The 23,048-nt window shown below is 42.9% G+C and overlaps 1 protein-coding gene across 1 annotated transcript in view; it reads right to left on the bottom strand.

The window, feature by feature from the left end:
* Positions 1–113: 113 nt before the first annotated feature.
* Positions 114–23,048, bottom strand: part of LHCGR (luteinizing hormone/choriogonadotropin receptor) — a 53,626-nt gene continuing 30,691 nt past the window's right edge. The window contains 6 exon segments of the mRNA XM_021701229.1: positions 114–136; positions 139–1,253; positions 5,709–5,789; positions 9,005–9,190; positions 12,397–12,471; positions 17,442–17,510. Of these exon segments, the coding sequence (XP_021556904.1) occupies positions 114–136; positions 139–1,253; positions 5,709–5,789; positions 9,005–9,190; positions 12,397–12,471; positions 17,442–17,510 (1,549 nt within the window).

Below are 23,048 nucleotides of genomic sequence, written 5' to 3'. Positions count from 1 at the left end.
TAAATAATTTCCTAAAACCAAGTCTTTGTTAAAATTATTAGTACAGATCATTTTTTATATTTTTAAGCACAATTCAATAATGTGGTTACTGATAAAACAGTTAACACTCTTTATTAGCAAGTCTTGTCTGGGACATCGTATATTGACACTGCAAAGGAGACAACTTCAGGGTGGACTGAGAAGGCTTATTTGATCCAGTAAAGCCATATTTGCAGTTGGAGGTATAAGCCACAAAATCCTTCCTTCTATACAGTTCAGCCCGATGTTTACAGCAGCCAAATTTGCTCAGCAACAGAAAGAAGTCTCTTTGGAATGCCTTTGTGAAAATCGCATACAGAAATGGGTTGGCACAAGAATTGACAGGATAAAAAAGAACCAGTAAAACTTTAGAGTTGGTTACTGTGATAAGGGGCACTTTGAAGGCAGCTGAGATGGCAAAAAAAGAGATTGGTGCCATGCAGGTGAAATCAGTGAAGATGAGGACCGCCATTTTCTTGGCAATCTTTGTATCTTTGTTGGTAGTCATTAGCTCTGGATTTTGAACTGCAAAATAAATTTTAATGTAGCAAGCACAAATGATGACGAAGGCCACCACATTGAGTATCAGGATGGTTAATATGTAGACTTGTGAGAGAGTGGTTTCCACATCCATGGGGAGGCAAATGCTGACCTTCATGTAATTGCTGACACCCACAAGGGGCAAAGTGGCAATTAGAGTAGAAAAGAGCCATCCTCCAAGCATGATCGGAATGGCGTGTCTTAAACGTAGCTTTTGGTCCAGCTGAAGAGCATAGGTGATGGTGTGCCATCTTTCTAGTGTGATAACCGTGAGGGTGTAGACAGAAAGCTCACTTGAAAATACAGTGAAAAAGCCAGCTGCACTACATCCCCTCCCTGTCTGCCAGTCTATGGCATGGTTATAATACTGGCCTTTGGTTTGGGAATCAACTGAGGCAATGAGCAGCAGGTAGAGCCCCATGCAAAAGTCTGCAAAGGAGAGATTGCACATGAGAAAACGGGGCACTGTCAGTTTATAACGACTAGTCAGGAGAACAAAGAGAACAGTCACATTTCCCATGATGGCTAGGATATTAATCAGCCAAATCAGGACTCTAAGGAAGTCATAGCCCATAATATCTTCACAGGGATTAAAAGCATCTGGTTCAGGAGCACATCGGAGTGTCTTGGGTGAGCAGAAACCATAGTCATAATCCCAGTCACTCAGTTCACTCTCAGCAAAGATGGCAGAATAACTGTAAGAAGAATATTTTGTCTCAATGTAAACTCAAGAGATTTTCTATGATTCTGTATATTAAAAAAAATGGAAGAATAATCCTTAGGGTTTTTTAAATCCTATGAAACAAAAGGAAACAAAGCCACAACAGCCTCGGTCTTAGGTTTATTTGTTAAATTATCTGAGAACTCCAAATTGATATAGGAATTCCTTAAGGGAATATATATGTATGTATATCATTGATGCAAAGGCTTAATGAAGCTGTTTAAAGAGGATGATTTTTCTTTGGAAAACAAACTTAAAGACACAGTATATGCTTGCTATGTCTAAAAGAATCCTTTCTTGGCATTTTCTTAGGTATTTATTTCATTTACTTGCCAACCAAACTGCTATCAAGCCATGTGTCTATAGTAGAACACAAATGGGATTGGAAGGCTCACCCTGCTGAAGGCTCACTGCTACCGGTAGACTAGCTTGCACATTGGTCTCTGGCTAATCACATAGCCCAGGTGAGAAGTGGAAAGCAAGGATGGACTACTGGAAACCTAGCAGAAGATGAATATAGACATGGACAACAGGGAGAAATGTCTGCTTTGGGGGAAATAGGGACAATAGATATTCCTTAGGGGTATGAATCAAATTCAGAGAGTGGAATGAAGAGGAACTCCATCTCTAGTGAAGGAGCAGCCCCACCTCTGGCACTCCCTTCCTCCCAAGCCCACTGCTACTAATTAAGTTCAGGTTCTCATCCTCTCTTACAAGACAGTTACATTAGTTTTCCCCCAGCATCCTTCCCCAATTTTAGCCCTCTTCCAGTCCATCTGTACCTTCCTCCTGGAATGGCTTTTCTTAAGTACAAATCTATTCAAACTTTTGCTAGGTTCTCAATGGCTATGGGATAAAATCCAGACTCCTTGTGATGACCTCCAAGTCCTGAATGATCTGGGTTCTGCCTCTTCCTCCAGTCTCATTTCCGAGAAGCAGTTGTGCTTCACAATTGAGAACATGGGCTTTGGAACAAAGCTGACTGGGTTCCAGTCTTCATAGGCTGTGTAAATCTGGGTGGGAGAGTTACTATCTCTGTGCCTTAATCTCTTCATTTGCCAAATAGATCTACGAATCATACTTCCCTTGTTAGTGTTGTGCTAAGGATTAACTGTGTTAACACCTATAGAATGTTTAGAATAATGCCTGACACATATTAAGGGTTCAGTGACTGTTAGGGATTCTTATAATGATCTCTTGCACATCCCTCATGCAACTTTCCCTTCAGTTACATGAAATGACTTGTGGCTTTCAGAATCTACTCTTTCATCCCTCTGTCTTTGTATGTGCCGTTTCTTCTTCCCTTCCTCTCCTTATCTCTCTGGTGAATTCGTCCTCATCCTTAAAGGTAAGCTCTTCTTTGAAGCCTTTCTTGTTTCTACACCTCCAAGGAGTTTATCACTCCTTCTGCCATGGCTGCACTTGAGGACTATTGTTATTATCAAACTGTACTGCCGTTGTGTGATGATGCGTGTCTTCTTTAATAATCCGTGAAGCTATTCTTTAATAGCTTTGAAGGCAGGGGACTAGGTCTTATTTATTTCTGAACTCTCAGTGCCTCACACTGTTTTGGCTCAGAGTATCCATTCAATAAATGCTTGAGGAATGAGTAAACCAGGGTGATCCTGGCTCTGAGAGGAATTGAAAGGATATAGGGACAACAAGTGTGTACAGTATGATGCATGTAGGCTCAACAAATTTTCTCTTTGCTAGGTCTGCTAATATTGGGAGCTGGAGGAATGGGCATAATTTTTCTGTCAGAGCCATCACAAATATGTATTTTACCTTAGGGTTTCTCACCCTTTAAAAGAGTATTTTTCTCTATTCTCAAAACTTAGCTTCTCACGTTCCGAACAAGGAAGTATGAACTCGATTCTGTGAGTGGATGAAATGATATATTTGAGCAATACAATTACTGAAGGGAAATAACACAGATTAAAAAAGGAATGAAAAGAAATCTATGATCTGTGAATTCCAAAATGGTGCTAGAAATTCTTAGAAACCATTTTGGGACTAGTGAAGGATTGCTGCTCTGCATAGAAGATTGCACAGGAACCTTACCTGCTTTATTACTAAATACAGGTGCATTTGTTTTTCCTCATCTCATGCCCATTAATAGAATTACCTGTTTTTTTTTTTAATCTTTAAAGGGATGTGGTGGTTATAAAAATGATTAAAGAAAATAGTTTATTTCTTTGCATTAGAGAGGTTCTGAAAGACCATCTTACTGAACCCCTCATTTTATTGGTGAGGAATCCAAGGTTAAAGGAGGTAGGTGATTAGCCTAAAGTCCCTCAGCACTAGGCTGTAGTGGTAGCGTTAGGTCTTCATACCCCTAGTGCAGGGGCCTTTCCTCTATGTCACTGTCTCTAGGTCAGTGCTTTTCTCCAGCCCTGCGTTCGCCCCCCTGCTCAGTGGGGAGCCTGCGTCTCCCTCTCCCTCTGCCTTTCCCCTGTGCTCATGCTCTCTCTCTCAAATAAATAAATACCATCTTAAAAAAAAACTACTTCAGCTGCTACTAATAAAACTATGTCAGAAACACTAATTCGAAGCTTCTAAAAATTCTGCCATGCTTTCTGAATAAATTTGTGTTAATTAGAGGTCAAACATGTTCTCTCTCTCTCCTCCTCTCGCCCTTTTTTTTTTGCCCTATTGGGCATATGTCTAGCAATTTTTCTCTTTCGTGATTTGTCTTTAGACCAAATACCTACCTGCTGCTACTTACATTTGTGTCCTGGGACGGCTCCTGAGGGCAGCAGCATGCTTATTGACAAAACCCAGCAGGGAGCGGTCTTTAGTACTGAAGGGTATGAATGGACTTGTCTAGGCCTACAACACTGAGTCAGAGGAAGGAGAGGCTACTCCAATCACAATGAACAAAGACAGGAGGAAAGATTGGGACTGTAGGAGAAAGATGGGGCCAGCTGTAACAGCAAGGGCACTGATATTTTGGCGAGAGTAGGTAAGGATTAGTGGCTGGCTGTAGAGTTTCTAAACTCCAGGGATTTAGGAATAGCAAGGTAGGAAGGGGGGGGAAGGGGGCTTCATAGGGAGCACATTCTTTTTACCTAGATTATGTACTAATTTCACGTAGTTTTGGGGATGCTGGAGATTAGGGGATTTGTTTTAAAGTAGTGTTAGTATAGCAAACTCAAGATTGTAGCCTTATTTGGGAAGGCTTGTGGCGGGGCTGATGAGGATTATCGAGAGTGGGCTAAAGTCTCCCGTCCCCACAAACTACCCCTTGATGCTACCGTTGACTATAGCCAGAAGTGTTTCCTGTTGAGGAAAAAAGCCATAGGTTACAAAAGAGTTACAGGGAAGGTGACTGACAGAATATCGAGACAAGAGCAGGAATGATGAGGAAAAGGAACATTGGAATACACTTGGTGTTGGACCTAAATGAAAGAGAAAAGAAGGATACAGAGTATATTTCTAATGTACCCCAGATGCTGTTACATTCTTTAATAACTCCCTTCACTCTCATGGTTCTGAGAGCCAATGATATTCCTGCTGCCCCTTACAGATGAGGAAAAAGGTCTCAAAAAAGCTAAGTATTGTCCAGGGATACCCATTGTTACAGGAACATCACTGCCAAGGATTCATGTCCAACTCAGAGAAGCCCCAAAGCCCAGGGTCCTTCCATCATACCACCCTGCTGCCTCTATATAACTTGCAGATTGATGGGAAAAAAACAAGAGAAAAGAAAAAAAGATGAAGAGGGGATGGAGAATGGTAAGGTGTCTTAGAAGGGCATCTGGTTTTGTAGCCTGAAGGACACATGCAGGGAAATAATAAGATTTATAAATCACAGTAAATGTGTCATTGGGACACTGGGATTATCTTTTGAGGCATGCTCTTTTACATTTGAACGTATGTGAAATGCCAAGGCTGCCAGGAAAAATGTTAAAAAAAAAATCAGAATAGAAATGGAGCTCCCATGCAGTGTATATTAGTGAGAGCATTTGAGGTTGAATAATTTGAATCTCCAGAGCATAGTGGTCAAGGTGGCCAGAGTCTTTCTGAAGGAAAGTGGCTACTTCTAGAAGCTGTATCTGCAATAATGTTAATCTTTGTTGACCACTGACTAGTGAAAATTCCTACAAATGAAGCCGTCATTTAAACAAGCCCTGAGTGACTTCAAAATACCTGTAAATAAAATTTTAATTTCTGAGGATCATTTAACTGTAGGATGAACATGTAGATATATTTTTTTAGAGTTGTTTTTTTTTAACCAGTTAAAAGAGATGTCTGATCAACTGGATGCCACTTGCAAAGAAAAAAATTCCCATTTAAAATCTATTAAAAAGTGCTTTGCAAACATCCCCTCAGTGAAGACTTTTATCAGAAGAAAACCACTGGCACTGATAATAAGGTGCATATAGAATGAGACATGGCTTCCTGAATTTCTTTGCATGCAAATACTTACAGCGTTTCATTATTTGGTCTCCTTGCTGTGCTTTCACATTGTTTGGAAAAGTTTTCAAAAATGGAAAATGAAAAATTCTGCCTGAAAGAAAAGAGGTTTAAAAAAAAAGCAGTTGAGCTTTTGGTCTTTAAACTAAACATGATCATGTCTATTTATGCTTTGTTCATCCAAATTCTTTACCTATTATACCAGTCATGTTCTGCACCATTGTCCTAACTGAAACATTTCCTGGGGAGAGAGTAAAGGCTTCAGAATTGTCATTAGAGTGCTTCCAGCTTAGATAAAATGCTCCTGAATGCTAAATGTTTTGTGTGGGCTCTAGAGACGAAAAAGCCTAAATCGGTCATGTAGAATCATGGATTTTTCAGTGCTTATTAAAAACTACCTTTATGGTATATTAGGGTTTGCTCCTTACCACTCTCCTTACCACATTGTTCTTGATGAACAAATAACCATTCAGAATTCATGGCTTCGAATCCTAGCTGGGAAATCTGTTTTGTAAGGATTTGAAGATACTGGACTTCACATTATGATGTGAGTTTTCTACCTTTTTTCCTTATGTGCAGAAATATATGTGGGTGCTCCCTACTCCTCCATTGTTCCAAGAAGTTTAGCCTAATGGAAAGGAGAGAAGTATCAAGATATTAAAGGAGACTTGTACTTATATTCCTAAGATGAGACCAAAGGGAGGCACACAGGAAACTGGATGAAGAAATAGAAGGAAAGAGAAAAGGTGGTGAGAAACTCAACCTTTCCCAAGGAGGAAGGAGATACGAGGCAACTGAGACTAGAAATTTCTATCTATTCTTCTCCAATATTAACAAGACAATTCCTTGTACAAATAACTTTGTATACAAAGCAGGAAGGTGGATAATATAGCAGAACTATTTGACCTACTGGACACACTTTCAAAAATTAATCAGCTTGTTATTTTGGGTCAGGCTTATAAGTCCTCAAATTTGGATCAAAGTATGCGTGTGTGTGTGTGTGTGTGTGTGTGTTTGATGCTGGCTCCATATCTGACTCTTAGAGATACTATGTGTGAACCAGTCTATAGTTAACAGGAAATGTGGTTGTTCTTAGCCTTCAGCTCATAGCACTGGGTTCCATTTACTCTTTTTTTGCAATTTTAATCATAGATACCAAGGAGGTCTTTGGGGCCATCTGCCTAGGCAGCTGTGTGTGTTATCCAGGCCCAGCAGCTGCAGGGCAGAGGGGTGGCTCAGAGTTTGCATCAACATTCCACTGGCCCAGCTTCAGGCTCTCCAGCCTTACTAGCATCCAAGGTTTCAAGCTTTGTGGAGACAGAGGGAGTCAGTTAAACCTTGTAATCCCAAGCAAGACACCCTCTGTGTGACTATATTCCCATTGCACTTTGATACTGGCCTACAACTGCATAAGCCTGTCCTCCCCTTTTTTACCCAGAGGCAGTCTCTTTCATTTGCTGGAATAAAAAGCCCTTGAACAACTGTTTTTACACGTCAGTAATTTCAGAAGGGATATGACCATTTTGCCTCCAAAGTTGAGGTGTCCAGAATCAGCTTTCTCATAAACCACTATCTGTATTGTTCTTCAAATTAGTCTCTCACCAGCTTTGCTCACCTCCAAGCCATCTCCAGAGGTGCCGGAGTGTTATTTTACAAAAGCAAATCTGAGTAATTATGCTTTGAGTTCTTCAGTGTTTCCCCATCCTCTGAGCAACCTGGCCCGGCACTCAGAGCCCATCACAATACACCTCTCCCTGTTTCCTCTGTGTACCAACAAAGCATCTTGCTCCAGTTTTCCCAAAGGACTTCCATCCTTTGTCTCTTGCCTTTGTGCCTTCACACCAGCTACTTTGTCTTCTTGGCATGGTTTCACTCACTCTTCCCTAGCTAACCCCTACCCCTTCTCCAAAGCTCAGCAGAAGTCACTTCCTCAGGGAGCCTTCTGTAAGTCCTATTGCTGTTTAGAAGCTCTTCTTCTGTGCTCCCAGAACATTCTGTTCTGTTCTCAGCTCTATCATTACCCTTGCTGTATTGTACTTAAACATTGGTCTCTTGTGTGTTGCCCCCAAACAGCTGTTTGTGACTCTCAGAGGGTGGGATGAGCTCTTAGTTATCTTTGTATCTTCAGATTTTTGTACAGTTTGGAAATAAGTGCTCAGTTAATATTCTTTGAAGGTCAGTTAATGGTGTATGGCTCTCCGAGTGCTTTGTCTTCTTTTTGGTTACCTCAAAACTTCAGATAGCACTTCATGCACCTCTGCAAGGCACAAAGTAGATGTACAATAATACATGTTGGTCGACTCATTATAAATAGGTGGATTCCAAACAAAGACAGCAGCATCTTAGTGTCACTCTTCTAGCACCTCATCTAATTAATTGAGAACATCTTAGCCTGCATAATAACACTTCTGGGCAAATGTTTTCACAGCTGTGAGTTGTGACCCATTAGTGGGTCATGAAAACAGTGGAGTGCATCAAGACTAGTATTAAAAACACAAACACACGTGGAATAAAATAGAGTAAAATAGACAAGAAAAACGTGCACATCACACATGTAAAAAAGTTTTGTTTTGTTACCTATGTGACATGTATAGTGGTTTGCGATGTAAAAAAAGATATTAGTATGTATCTCCGTCAAAAAGAAGTCTGGAAAACAATCTTTAAGGAAAGCATGAAATCCTGCACACGCTGTCCTTCCATTCTGGATTGTAGTGTATCAGTGGAATCAGCAAGATGCCCCCACTGGACACAAACCAGCCAGGAGCTCATGCCCTTTTTGTTCTGACACTAAGCTACTCCTTTGGGAGGTAGAATTCTGTTCTGAAATGAAACATGGTCTTCTTGCTGGGAGAGAAATAGCTTTAAAAAAAAGCCTTCTGTAGAGTTTTGTGTCCATTTTTTTAAATTAAAGATTAAGATGTTAGATAAAATTTATTCTCTTGAGCCTACTTCCCTCCTTCTTTAAAAATGATGTGCTCTGATAAGGATTAGAGCTAACTGATCTTTAAGATGCCAGTTTTGTACTCCATTTTGCAGCTGCAATTATAGCCTAATTTAAGGTTATAACTCAGTTGGCCCAGAATAGGCTACAAAGGTCTTGTAGCTGCAGGGTGAATCAACTGTTTGGAATCAGTTTTCGGGAGGAAACAGGATGGCTCATTTTCTTCTTGGCTCTCTGAAAGTGACCCCATGGCTATGGAGCTGATCTAGAGCAGGGAGTGAAGGGGTAGGAAGCTGCAGACTAGTTGACTGTTTTGAAATCTGTTTCTGCCACAGCTTGGCAGGTTCTCCCTTTTGTTTTTTACTTACTCTTTTGTTGGCAAGTTTCTAAAAGCACAGCAGTGGCTAGGGTAAGTCAGTGTGGCATCCAGGAGGTTGGTAAATTTTTCCCTCGATGGCAGTTTTTTTAGAGAATAGGATGATGTGGCAATGAGTGTCTGGATGGACTCCAGCCCGTAGCTAGGCAAGGCTTGCAATTTGGTGGAAGAAATATCCCTGAAAAATAGAAGGGAGCAAGTCTTTTTGTTTATATATTTTATACATTTGATTCATAGGATGAAACCCCCTCCCAACAATAGTATTGTTCTAGGTTCTGAGGAATCTTTTCTCCATCTTGTCTTTCCCCTAATTCTCCATTCGGTTACTCTCATTAAGATCAACAACAACAGGGCGCCTGGGTGGCTCAGTTGGTTAAGCGACTGCCCTCGGCTCAGGTCATGATCCTGGAGTCCCGGGATCGAGTCCCGCATCGGGCTCCCTGCTCATCAGGGAGTCTGCTTCTCCCTCTGACCCTCCCCCCGCCATGTGTTTTCTCTCTCTCATTCTCTCTGTCTCGAATAAATAAATAAAATCTTTAAAAAAAAAAAAAAAAGATCAACAACAACAACAACAAAAAACTATGCTGTGTTTTTCCCCTCATATGCACCCCATTATTCCTTTCAAAGTTGAGTGTAACTCCTTATACCTGCCATATGTTCATTAGCATTTCTCTTCCTTCCCCCACACCCCTTTCTCCCTCTCTCCGTCCCTCTCCCTTTCTCCACTTAGCAGACATGAAATAGCTATTGCTTTATGAGACAGCAGGCACGTGCAGTGACAACAGCTTTTGTGCTCTCTCCCAGGGGGAGATATTCAGAGCTTCAGATGCCTCTGTCTTTGACTGATCAAGCCCTGCAGGGTAGGTTTTCACTAAGCACAGGCCAGTTATACTATTAAGAGCTGCTGTATGGCCTTAGCCATCATCTACCTGGGAAGCAGACTGCATGTTCTCTAAAGGCAAACTGGATTCATCATCAGTCCAAAGCAAGCAAGCAGTTGGGCATGCAAAGAGTACTGTGTGGGAACCTTAGGTTTTGTAAACAAGGTCCCAAACTCTTTGGCTTTTCTAGACTTGAGGCAATATCTGAGAAAAATCCAAACAAGTTCAATGTGAGGAGGAAGATGAGTCAGTAGAAAATTTAAAATCCTGCCCATCTCCTAAGTGGTTGCTGCTGATGCCCCATGAAACTTTTCCATCAGCACAGTCCCCTTCGGCAAATTGTCCCAGTGCTTAGTGCCCAGCACATGGAAGGGGATCAAGAGATGACTAATAGACAGATGAACTTGACAACATGGAGCGATGACTAGTGTAGGTCATTGGTGGACCAGTCAAGACGGCAGAATTTACCTCACGGGCTTCAGATTCCTGCTGCTTTTGTGTCCTTGTTGATTGAGATAACCAGTGTTCTCATTCTGCTTTATGGAGGTATCTTGATTATGTTAGGGATAGAGCACACAACTCTTTGCAGGTGGGTTTTTTGTTTTGTGTGTGTGCGTATGTTTTGCTGGGGGGTTATTTTAGGATTTTAATACTTAGGATTTTAAATTAGGATATTTAGGATTTTAAATTAGGATTCTAGAAAAGGCAAGTTCTCATTATAAAGGAGTAAATCTCTGATAATATATTTTCAGTCTCATGGAAGACCAGTGGGGGAAATGTTTCTGAGTTGTGGGTAGAAGGAATGCTTCTAGACACCACTGACACCCTGTAATGAGAACAGCTGCTTGTGAAATAAGACTAGGTCTGGTCTGACTGTTCTGGACAAGACAGTGCAGGTATCTCTATTGCTCACAGTCATTTCTAAGCAAGTGGACCAAGCAGCTCTTCAGGCAAAGACTATCAGGCAGGATGTCTTGTGACCACACTAACTTCATCATACACTTTGACCCAGAGGCAACTCTCTTTGACTGGCTGTCCAGCGGCTGGGTCAGTAGCCAGCTTGCTCTAAGAGCTCTGCCTATAAGGTGTGCTAGACTACGGAGTCTCAACCAACCTGTATGATTGTGAGTCTGGTGTACAATGAATATGAGACTTACAGACAAGGACCCTTGGGGTAGGGTGGTGGAAGCTGAGACACAGCACAGAAAGCAGTGGGCAGGAGTCATGAGGTAGTAAAAGCAAAAGTCATGAGGTTGAGTGGAGAGTAGAGAGAGCGTTAGGATTGAGAGTGGCAGAAGTTAGGAAGTTGAGAAGGTCAGGAGTTTTAGTGGTGGGAATTAGGAAGTAAACAGAGTCAGGGGTTGATGATTGCAGGAATTAAGAAGAGTCAGAATGGATACCAGCAGGAGCTGCGGACTAGGTGAAGTCAGGGGTTGACAGTGGTGGGGGCTAGAACTGGACACAGTTTGAGGTTGACAGTAGTGGGGCTAGGAGCTAGACTGGATTGGGGGTTGACAGTAATGGGGGCTAGAACTAAAGACAATGAGGCGTTGACAGCAGTGGGGGCTAGGAACTAGACACAGTCAGGGGGGTTGATAGTAGTGGGGGCTGGGAACTAGACACAGGAGGGTTGATAGTAGCGGGGGCGGGGAACTAGCGAGAGTCGGGGGGGGGGTTGATAGTTGTGGGGACCGGGAACTAGAGATGGTCAGGGGGGTTGATAGCAGTGGGGACCGGGAACTAGAGATGGTCAGGGGGGTTGATAGCAGTGGGGGCTGGGAACTAGGCACAGTCAGAAGTTGACAGTGGCAGGATTGGAAGTAGAGTGGTTCTGCTGCTTGCACCTCAGGGAGCCCGACAGAGAAGCTCAGCTCTGTCCGTACAAGTGCCAGGGGCAAGTCAGATCTTTGGCCTTTGCATGTCCATGGATGGATACCAGGCAGGCAGCCACCCCTCTGTCAGCATGTAAGACAGCCCTGCATACTTGGTGTTATAGGTTGAATCGTGTCTCTTCCAAATTCAAATGTGGAAGTCCTAAGCCCCCAGTACCTCAGAATCTGACCTTATTTGGACACGAGGTTTTCACAGAGGTAATCATGATAAAATGAGGTCATTAGGATGGATCCAGATCCAGTATGACTGGTGTCCTTATAAAAAGAGGGAAATTCAGAGACAGGCAGATCCACACAGAGAATGCCATGTGAAGGTGAGAGTTCTGTTGTCACAACCAGAAGGCACACCGAGCAGCAAGGAGGGAGGCCTGGAATAGATCCCACCTTCACAGCCCTCAGGAGGAATAAGCCTGCTGATACCTTGGTTCAGACGCCTAGGCTCTAGAATGCAGACAGTTTCCGTCACGTTAGCCCTCCCAGTTTGCGTTATTGGTTGATGGCAGCCGTTTCACATTCGGAGGCTGAATCTCCACAAACCAGCCTGGGGATAGTGTGGCTGGACACCCTAAGCAGGCCTGGGTGGGGAGGGAAGGCAGCACCCCTGTACTCACAAGATGCTAGGTCCCGTGGCCCCCCGGAAGACTCCATTGTGCATCTTCTCCAGGTGTGCATTTTCCTTGAGCTCCCTGTGGGGAAGGAAGTGTCCTTAGGGGAGTTTGTACTGTCATGTGTTACCGGTCACAGTGGCACAGACACACGTTTGGAGCAGCCTGCCTGCGTGGTGCTCAGCGCTAGAGGGAAAGGGGGAACTGTAGGGAAAGTGGAAAAAGACATGCCGGTGTCGGGCAAACTGTCCAGTTGCTGGAGTGTGTGTCTGGCCCCACCTTTCCCCTGCAGTGTCCGCCTCACTAGGTAGAATGTGTTGTCCTACAGCTCAAAGTGCTCACCCCCTCCTGGCCTGGAGTTAGGACAGCTGGCTGCGGCACAGCTGCGCCAGGATGAAACTGCTGCTCCAGTGTTCAAGGCTGAAGGGTGGAGGGCAGCCTGCTCTGTGTCCCGCGCTCCGCCGCCCTGACCTTGGAGGTCTCAGAGTTGGCTAATAGTCATCTACTGAAGTTTGCCAATACTTTACTTGAAAAGAAAAAGTAGGGTCCACTCAAAGACAGCCCTTTCATCATGGGAATTGTACTCTTTTTTTTTTTTTTTTCCGGCATGCATTCTCTGTGGGTAGGAAAGGGGAGGAAGAACAGCCTGTGTAGAAAATTGCCCCACACCCTGCACGCCCCACACAGGGTCCTGTGCTGGGTATATGATTGTCACCAGTATGCATGTTGTGGAAACAAAAGGGTTGAGGGCTACTGTAGTTAAAGCTGTGGCACAACCAAACGCTGCTGTGCAGTAGCTACCTGATGCTTCTGTTCCCTGGAGCTCCAAGCAGCTCAGGGTGAACTGCTCAGGATCAGCTAGCTCAGCCTGGCTCTGCCGAGTGGCCTCCTGCCTGGGCCCTGACGCTGGGGTCTCCAAGCCCAGGCCCCTCTCTGGGTGGACTAGGAAGCAAGGAGAGGAGTTCCTGGGCTCAGGCTTGCTGGCCTTCTTTTGAGCACTTTCATTCTATAAGAGAAGATTGGTGCCTCAAAGAGCCTTCTAGAACATGCCTCCATTGTTGGTGTGGTGATTTCAAGCATGGGAGCATGATTCTTCTGCATCACCATTACAGTGTTGCATAGCAGAACAAATAGACCGACACCCGCTCTCCCCTCCCCTGCAGGATGCTTAGGCATCATGGCTCGTCTCATAGCTCTACATCTTCTTCGTTGTCTTTCTGCATGTCTCCACATCATGCCTGCCATTTAAAAACTACAAAACCCCCTGCATCTTGCTCCCTGGGCGGCTGTTTTCCACATGCTTCTACTAAGTGTTTTCCTTGGAAATCCTCAGCCCTTCCATCAGAAGGCACCCGTCAGTCTCATACAGTTCCATCCCCTGGGTGTATTTCCACTTTCAAAGAGATGAGGTTGTCGGAGTCAATTGCTGTCTAAAATCTAAATCAAAAGAAAATTTCCTTTCCACACCTCCATGGCTCTTCTTCCTGATTTGGTTTGTTTTAATTATGCTCTGTTATGGTCACAAATCATTGAAACGGGGCTCTGTGAGCAAATAATCCTCATGTCAGCCAGGTCAAATTAATTGTTCAAATTTCATGACAGAGCATTTCACATGTTTTATTAAAACTCAGATCTTTCTGTGTACTGATAATTCTGCATTATGTAACTTGGTTGAAAATAAATTTGTCTACCATGTTTTCCTGGGGGTCACTTTCATGTTCCCAAGTGACACAGCCCTCCAGGTATGAGAAGCACAGGCAGGATAACCTCTTGAAGCACAGTGGGAGAACGCCTAAACTCCACCCAAAATGTTCATAAGTGGGGTGCTCTAGGAATGGTAGGGACTGATTCTCAGAACCCTGGAGGTGTCTGAGGGCAACCCTCTGGTGCTGCTTCTCTCCACCCTGTCTTGCATTAGTAAATAGGAAGTTTGAAAACTTTGCAGGGCCTTGGTGTCATCATTCTGAACAACTTTGAACAGGCCCACGTATGAGGAAGGTGTCAGATACTGGGTTGAATGTATAGTTTAAAAATTTGGCTTGGTGGTTTTAAAACCTACCTCCCCTTCCCTGCTTCGATCCTTCAATGGGCCTCCTTGCCTGTGGAAGAGAATTCACTCTTTTCCATTGCCTCTGAGTTCTGCATGATTTGTTCCTGCTTCATGTCCAGGTTTGTCTCATACCCATTTCCCCTTGCTGATGACCCTCTAGCCACACTGTCCTCTCTATTCCTGGAGCTTACAACTTCTTTTCTTTGCATATCCTGCTTCCTCTTCCTGTGACGTACTTCCCCTCACTATTGCCATGGTGGACTCTTTGTCATCCTCTAGGCTCAGCCTAAATTTCATGTCCGTGGCAAAGCTATCCCTGGGCACCTAACCTAAAGTCAGTCAGTCCCTGACTCGCAGATCTCAGTAATGGGTTATTTCCTTCATAGGATATATCCCTATCTGCAATAACTTCATTTATTTACTTGTCTTTTTGTCTGTGTCTTCTGCTAGAAGAGAAACTTCATGAGGGCAGGGACTCTTTCCACTCTGCCATCTCAGACCCAGCTCCTAATGTGGTGCCTAATATATCAGTGATTCTTAATAAACGTTATTGGATAAATAAATGAATGAGATTGATTTGTATCCTTGGCAAACTGATTTGTGTTCTTGGCTTCCTCTTTCTTGCAACAGTGAGGTATGGAAGATTCAGAATCTTGACTAGTTGGACTTTCTGAAGTTCACACTCATTTTGGCATCACTGAAGCAGCTGGGACACTGCCGACCAAGGCCCTCCGTCCCAAAGTCCTGTTGTCCCTGACCTCCCGAAGATGTCCTCTGCTGGTGTCCCTCCCACTCTGCTTTTGCTCTGGCTTCTCCTCCTTTCTTGTTGTCCCCCAATTTTATATTCAGTTCTCTTAATTCCCCCCTCGTCCAGGTGACCTCAGCCACGAAGGCCTTCAGTCACCCCCTGTATTCAGAGAGCTGGTGTCTGTCGCTAGTCCTGCACCCCCACCACCAACTTCTGTCCTTTCTGCTAGCAGATGAACCTTCTTTAAGTGTCTCTCACACTTCGCATCCCAGAACTTTCAACAGCTTCTCATTTTCTACAGAAGAGAGTCCAAATTCTTTACTGTGGCACCTGAGGCCCTTCCTGCTCTGTCCCTAACTCACACCTAGAACTTTCTAAAAGGTACTGTGTGCTGTTCTGTGAACATATGCTTCCTCCTCTGGGCCATTCTCTTTGTTATCCTCTGCTTAGAATGCATTTTCCTTCTCTCTTTGCCTCTCTTAGAACCAGCTCAAATTCTATGTCTCTCCTGAGGCTTTCTCTAATTTTCTTCTCTTCTGCCTTTGAAATCCCAGAGGACTTTACTTCTCTCAGGGGAGGCATCATGCTTTGCCTTCTGTTTTAGTTACTACTTAGTGTACAGTTTATATACCATTTGGCGATGCTTCTTCCTAGGTTCTAAGCTCCTGTGGGGCAAACACTGGGGCTTATTCATCTTCATTTCTACCCCAGATATAGCATGTTCCTCAAACACAGCTGATGCTTGGCAAACCCTTGTTGAGTGAATGAGGCATCTGAAAGTACTGTGCCAGGAGAGTATATGATTTGATTTTGGCAGAAACAGATTCAATTGGCTAGAGTGAACTCTTCGTTAAATTCAAGTCAACAAGAAAATGAAGGAAAATTTGCTCCATGAGTTCAAGGTACCATTTCTCGAGCACTTGGTATGTGCCAGACTCAGGCTAAGATTATAAAAATATAATCTTATTTGTCATTCATTCATTCATTTGTAGTTAATGAACTGTGCAATGTAATAAATAATAAATGAGCACATACTCTGTGCGAGGCACTGTGTTAAGTGCCTTTTCATTTTTGGAAATAAACAAGCCCATTAGCGGCTCTATTTTATGGCTGAGAACACTGTGGCTGGGATAGGTTAAGTAACTTGCGCAAGGTCAAGCTGATAAATACTGGCATTGGAGTTTGAAGCCCAGTCAGTGACTCTTAGCTCTGTTCTCTTCGTCACCAAGCTCTGTAGCATGGTATGGATATAATAGAGTCTTTGGTTAATATGTATAGTTAAATAGTCTATTGTATAGACATGCTACTCAACTTGAGACTGGCAACATCAGCATCTCCTGAGGCCTTGTTATAATTACAAATTCTCAAGCCCTACCCTAGACCCACTGAAGCAAAGTCTCCGGGGAAGGGGCCTAGGAATCTGTGTTTTAGCAATCTCCATGTTATTCTATGTGTGTTAAAGTCTGAGAAGCCCTTGTATAGACTGTGGTTTATACAATTTATTATAAAAGCCTTTTCTTAATTTTGGCTTCAGTTGTGCTTTTCAGGTGCTCTTAGTTTTTATTATACCCAACTGTAGGGTGATTGTCACCTCACTCTGTACCTATTATGGTTCCAATGGCCCCAGCCCAGCAGGTTTAGTGAATGAGCCACTCTTTTAGAAAAGGAGCCATTGAAGGAAAGAGAGGTGGGGAACAATGAAGGAAGAAGTTGGTAGCAATGCTCTCCTTGAGTTAAAGGCTGTGAACGCTGGGGACTGGGGTAGGATATGGTGAAAGCACCAGGCCCCCTCACTCTGTGAAAAATGTGCTCCATAATCCCCCCTAGCAGTAGGGGGGATGGGACTGCGAGTGGGCCTGTTGTGGCTGATTGGGCTGGTAGCTGGGGTTACCCGATTTCTCTGCGGTGAGGCTGGGGGAAGAATTTCTTCACTGAAATCGTGCTGCTTCTAACACACCATCAACCTGAGTGAGGGGGCTAGAAAGGGAGGCCGAGAGATGAGACTAAAGTAGGGTGTTGAATATTTTAGCAAACTGTCAACTTTAATGTCTCCAGGCTGCATCTATCTTTGAAATCAGGTGCTCTGGGGTTTCTAGCCAGCCAGTTGCCTAGTAACATGAGTGAAACACTGAGGACTAACCACTTGAAAGTTTATTTTTGTCCTGCGTTAGTTGCTGAAGATTGAATGTGATCTGGTAGCTAGAGTAATACTTCATTTTTATTCATGAGCTGGGGAAATAAGCACATACTTACAGGGAAATCAGTGTTGTCCCGTTGAAGGCATGACTTTGTATTTCTTCAAACCCATTTCCATATAGTTTGCTGAAGTGAGAGGAGAGAGGATTTAGCGGTGAAAGAAGCACATTTTGGAATCACACATTCTTCCTTCTGTGACATTTATTACTAAGATAATTACTGGCATTCACAATATCTAGCTCTGTTTCTCTAACGTTTTGGATTCTAAGGTCCTGCTGATGAGATGGAGCTGGTTTTTTTTTTTTTTTTCTTTCTATTCTAGTTTGGCTTCACTTCAACCAGTGGCATCACCACCAATTTGTTTGTTTATTAAGTGTTTATTAAGTGCCAGGCACTTGATCAGTCATCCTACATGTATTTTGTGACTTAATCCTCATTGTCATTTCCATTATGCTGATGAGAAATCTAAGTCTCAGTGTTGTTGTGTTGCCTCTGCTTTCCGGGTGGCTGAAAGTGCAGGGCAGAGGAAGACTCCAGTACTGAGTTAGCTTTTCTTTTCCTTGGATGAGTATGTGTTTTTGCTAATGCCCTATTTGGCTCCATAACCAAGAAGATTTCAATGCCTGTAAATGGTTCTTTAAGACCAATTAGTGGATAGTGAAATCAGTTTAGTTGGGTGCAATCAGCATTTAGCAAAATGAAATAGAACAGAATAAGACAAAGTGGAAAATATTGGAGTGTGTTTCGTGTAATTAGGATAGTACCATTTATGGAATTTTGTTCCACCACTTTTCTATGTTATGTACATAAAAGTATACATACACATATATAGATAATACATATACATCTGCCCAGAATAAGACATAAGAGGGTCCTCAAGACAGATGTTGGGAAATGTTGAAGCCAGGAATGAGCTTGGAGAGGATCAAGTGGCATACCTTCATTTTAGGAAGAAGAGAAGAGGCTCAGAAAGGAAAGTGACTTGTCTAAAGCCCAGCATAGGCAGAAATGGGACCAGAACATACTTTGTCTTGGGCTATTTCCAGTATATCCGTTTCACTGGTTGTTTTCACTTTTCTTCCCTGAGATATCCACATGGCCCCTCTTCCTCCTCCTGCAGGGCTGTGCTTGATGTCACGTTCTTGGTGCGGCCTTTCCTGGCTGCCCATTTAAACTCCCATCCTCCCTTCCCCCAGCATTCCCACATTCCCATCCCCTCTCTTGGATTTGTGTTTCCTCTGTGGCTTTATCAGCATCTGACCTGTGATTATATCATACTCGTTCATCATCTCCCTTCCCCGGCAGAATGTAAGCTTCAGGAGAGCAAGGATTTCAAACTGTTCTGTTTCTTACAGAATCCCCTGCATCTAGAACAGTGCCTGGCATTTGGGAGGATTACAGTAAATATATGTTAAATGAATTGGATGAACAAATGGGTATATGTAAGATGAATTTCTTACTATAAATCATAGTCAACCAAGCAAGTTTGAAAGTCATAGTCTTAGAAATATTTGTGTAAGTTCTTCATGAACCATGATATAATACTCAAGTGAGAAAGGGCTATGTTATAACATAAAATTAAGCTCCAGCACCTGGCAAGACGCTAGCTTCCCTTTACAAGGTTGCTGGTAGTTGCATGGCCATGTAGTGATGGGCTGGTGGGTGCAACTTAAGATTAGACACCTTCCCCAGCTGTTCCTGTTCCAGGTGGCTGTTGTCTGCAAGGGTTCTCTAGACTTTGTTAAATAAAACAAGCATGGAATTGCATCTTGTGGTGTATGTGTATGTGTGTAGTGTGTATGTGTGTGTAGGGTCTCTTTCCATCAATCCATAGCACACCTGAGACAAACCAGTGTATAGATAAATCTAAGCAGGACTCAGGGTTGAAGCATGATATTTGAACACTGGCATTCAGAAAATAGAGATTACAAAATAATCCATAAAACCTCCTTATTAATTTGAGTTCAGAGCGACCTCATTTTGTAAAACCCCTGGGTCTCTCATGATGCTTGCTATCTGGCAGGAGCCCAGCCTTGCCCTTCCATGTGAGGAACAGGCTTCTCTGTCTTCTGCTCTCCTGTGCTTTCTTCTGGAATTTTGAATTTACAACTTCACCTATGAACTCTTAACTGTATTCTGTAATGGATTCTGGGGTGCCACTTTTCAGTAGTTTTCTAGAATTTGAGGGGATAGTTACTTGGTTTATCTCTGTTGTCTTGTGTAATTACGCACAACCTTCTTGCCTCCTTAGCAGCTCAAAAATAGAATTCTTTTTTTTTTAAGCATTGTTTTAAAAGATTTTTTTTTAAAGATTTTATTCATTTATTCATAAGAGACAGAGAGAGAGAGAGAGGCAGAGGGAGAAGCAAGCTCCCTGCTGAGCAGGGAGCCCGATGCGGGACTTGATCCCAGGACCCTGGGGTCGTGACCTGAGCTGAAGGCAGACGCTTAACCATCTGAGCCACTCAGGCGCCCTTTAAAAGATTTTTTACTTATTCATTTGAGACACAGATACAGAGAGAGAAAGAGCATGAGGAGGGGGAGAGGCAGAGGGAGAGGGAGAAGCAGGCTCCCTGCTGAGCCAGGAGCCCAATGTGGGGCTCGATCCCGGGACTCTGGGATCATGACCTGAGCCGAAGGCAGATGCCCAACCATCTGGGCCACCCAGGTGCCCCTAGAATTCTTTTTTAAATTTTACAGTTAGACTATTATTCTTTGGCAGTCCCTTATCATTTGGGGGTTTGAATTTCTTTATAGCAATCTCTTGTAGATGAAGGAATCATATTGGACTCTTCTTTGAACTTCTTTGAAATTGGATTTCTTAGAGTCTCAACCAGGGTTTGTCAAAGCATTCCCCTTCATCCATTGACTCAATCAACTGGAGCTGCTTGCTGGAAATACAGACTCAAACCCACTGAGCAGGTGCCCTGCAGAGCTATGGAATCAGAATGTGGTAGTGTTGTTCAGGAATATGCACTTTTATAACAAGCTCTCCCAGTGAGCTTGGGCATGCCAGTTTGGGGCCCCTTGCCCTAAGGTACAGCATGGGATGATATAGGTCTGATCATTTCCATATGCAGATCAGATGGTCTGCTGGATAGAACTTAGTCCAGAGTCTGGTTCCCTTACTGCTTTCCCTACCTGGTAAGCAATGGAGTTACGTGCATAGTGAATTAAGACAAAGTAGCTCCCACTCTGTTTTGAGCAAAGCAAAGCTGCCAGCACTTGTCTGGATGCCCATTCCCCATCATCCTTATGTGCTGGCCTGATCCTAGTTTTGATACATATTAGGATTTTATACTTTTTTTTTTTTTTTTTTTTTTTTAGAGGGGCTTACAATGCCATTGCTCTAAGTGCAGCTTGGTGGTTAAATTTGCAAGTCTTCAACCCAACTGCTCGCTACTTATTAGCTGAGTTACTATAGGCAGTTACTTAACCTCTTTGTGTGTTAATTTCCTAATCTGAAAATAGGGATGATAATAATAGTATTGACCTCAAAAGGCTATTGGGTGGATTAAAATACTAAACATATGTGAAGCACTGAGAAATAAGTCCTGGAACACAGTAAATGCTTAATGTGTTGCCATTATTATTATTATTATTATTATTATTATTATTATTATTATATTTTGTAGTAGCTCCATCTCTCTGACCAGAATAGAGGGAAAGGGTTTCCCTTGCCATGCTCTGGACAGGAGTTCCATGAAATGTAGCAGGCCGTTTAATTGAACTGTTGTCTGCTGGGGTCGGGGCCTTCCTGTTCTTGGCAGAGCAAGTCAGTTTAGTGGCCTGCGCTGCCTCAGATGTACTCACTCTCCAGAGGCCCTCAAACATCTTTGGTCTGTGTTAGCATCATTGACATGCTTGTATTGGGACATTTTTCAGGTCTTTTTTTTTTTTAAATAGTCTGGGTCCTGCTTGTCCGGACTTTCCAAAGAATGGGGCTCACTGTTTCCTTTGCAGCTGTCTCTCTTCAGCTTTGTTCTTACCAGTTGCACACAATAGAATGTGTTGCTTTGTTTTGATTAAAACTGGCTTCCTTACTTTGGAGAAGTTACGAATGTGAGTGGGAGGCTTCCTGCTGTCAGGCCCATACAATGCTTTAAAATGCCCCTTAAAACATCTGGAGAATCACTTCAGATAACTTTTTCCCCAAAACATCATGGTGTCAGAATTAAATGAGGATGGCTCCCTTTGCCCTGAGGATGCTGTCACAAGCACAGAAATGATCCCCGCCCCCCCCATTACAATAGCTGCACCTTACTTTAAAGCATTGTCTATGTGCTCTATTCAAATGTCAGTAATTGTGATTCAAAAAGAGAGAATGTCACCTTTTTATTCAAAATAAGGTTCAGGCTTAGAACTTAATCACAGATGAGACTCTCATTCTGAATGCTGCCTTAAAACAACTCCAAATATTCCTGGGGCTCTAAAAGCATTTCTGGGGTTGTATTAACAGTATTAGATGATCTGCCATGGTTCCGTTTTGGATCATGTAAGCACCAATTTTTGGATGATTTTAAAGAAGAAAACTTAATATGTGTTTGCAGATTTGCAGGGTCTCAAAAAGTGGCCTCAGGGTTTCTATTTTAGAAAATATGTCCCATGGTGATATATCTATAAGCAAATTTTTATCAAATGACTATACAGATACCTACTTAAAGAACAGGGATCCTAAATTCATCACGTTCTTCTCTGGTGGTATTTTGCTGGAGTCCTTTTATACCTGAATAATTCCTGTGTATGAAGTGTATGAAGACACTTCTTGAGTGGATGCCTTGGCCGTGGTTGTATGGATAACTTGTCACCAGTTCACTGTCACCAGGCTGATCTCTATATGCTGCTGTGACCCTAGTTTTGAATGTTCATCAGAATTCCCCCATTTCTGTGGGGCTCACAGACTCAATGGCAAGGAAATCCTCTCTCTAATGCAGGCATACCTCCTGCCTTTCAGCAGCGCTGAGTTGTTATGTTTTCCTTCAAGTTTCCCTCAGCCAAGTTCATGTCATCTTATATGACTTTACCATTTGTAATACCAAAAGAATGATGACTGCAATGGATTGTAATATATTGAATAAAATTTAAAAAAAAATCTACTTCCACAGTGATACTTAAAAAAGAGAGAGATCGAGAGAGAAGGAGAGGATTCTTTTTTTTACAGAAGAGTGCTGGTAATAAATGTAGAAGAATGATGAAATTTAAAACTTCCCTTTTGTAACTCCCTGCATAATAACCGAATAATCATTTGATGCTGAAACCGTTAGCTGAAAAGTTTTTGGCCAATGGGCTAGTTGCACCAACTCAAAGTATCCCACTATCGCTTATTATTAATGACAAAGGGAAAAATGTGCCCTTACAATGAAGATGTCTGACAGTCACACTTTAACCAAATGGCCAAGGAGCATGGCATGATGTGCCTTCTGGTTTGATAAACTGGGAGAGACACAGCATGCCCTTTGCAGTGTTCTTGCAGAAATGTTGACCTGAATCTAATCCTGAATAATACAGTCAGATGAATCCAGACAACTGGCCTGGGCTCCTTCAAGGAATTGGTGTCATACAGAACAGAGGAAAGTCGGGGAGCAGATCTTCGTGGGTGGGGTAGGAGGTGAGGTTGGGAGCACTAAGAGACATAATAGTGAAAATGCAGTGCATAAAATTTTG

Source organism: Neomonachus schauinslandi, chromosome 10 (assembly GCF_002201575.2).
Source record: "Neomonachus schauinslandi chromosome 10, ASM220157v2, whole genome shotgun sequence".
Lineage (NCBI taxonomy): Eukaryota > Metazoa > Chordata > Mammalia > Carnivora > Phocidae > Neomonachus > Neomonachus schauinslandi.
This window is presented reverse-complemented; position numbering and strand designations above follow the sequence as displayed.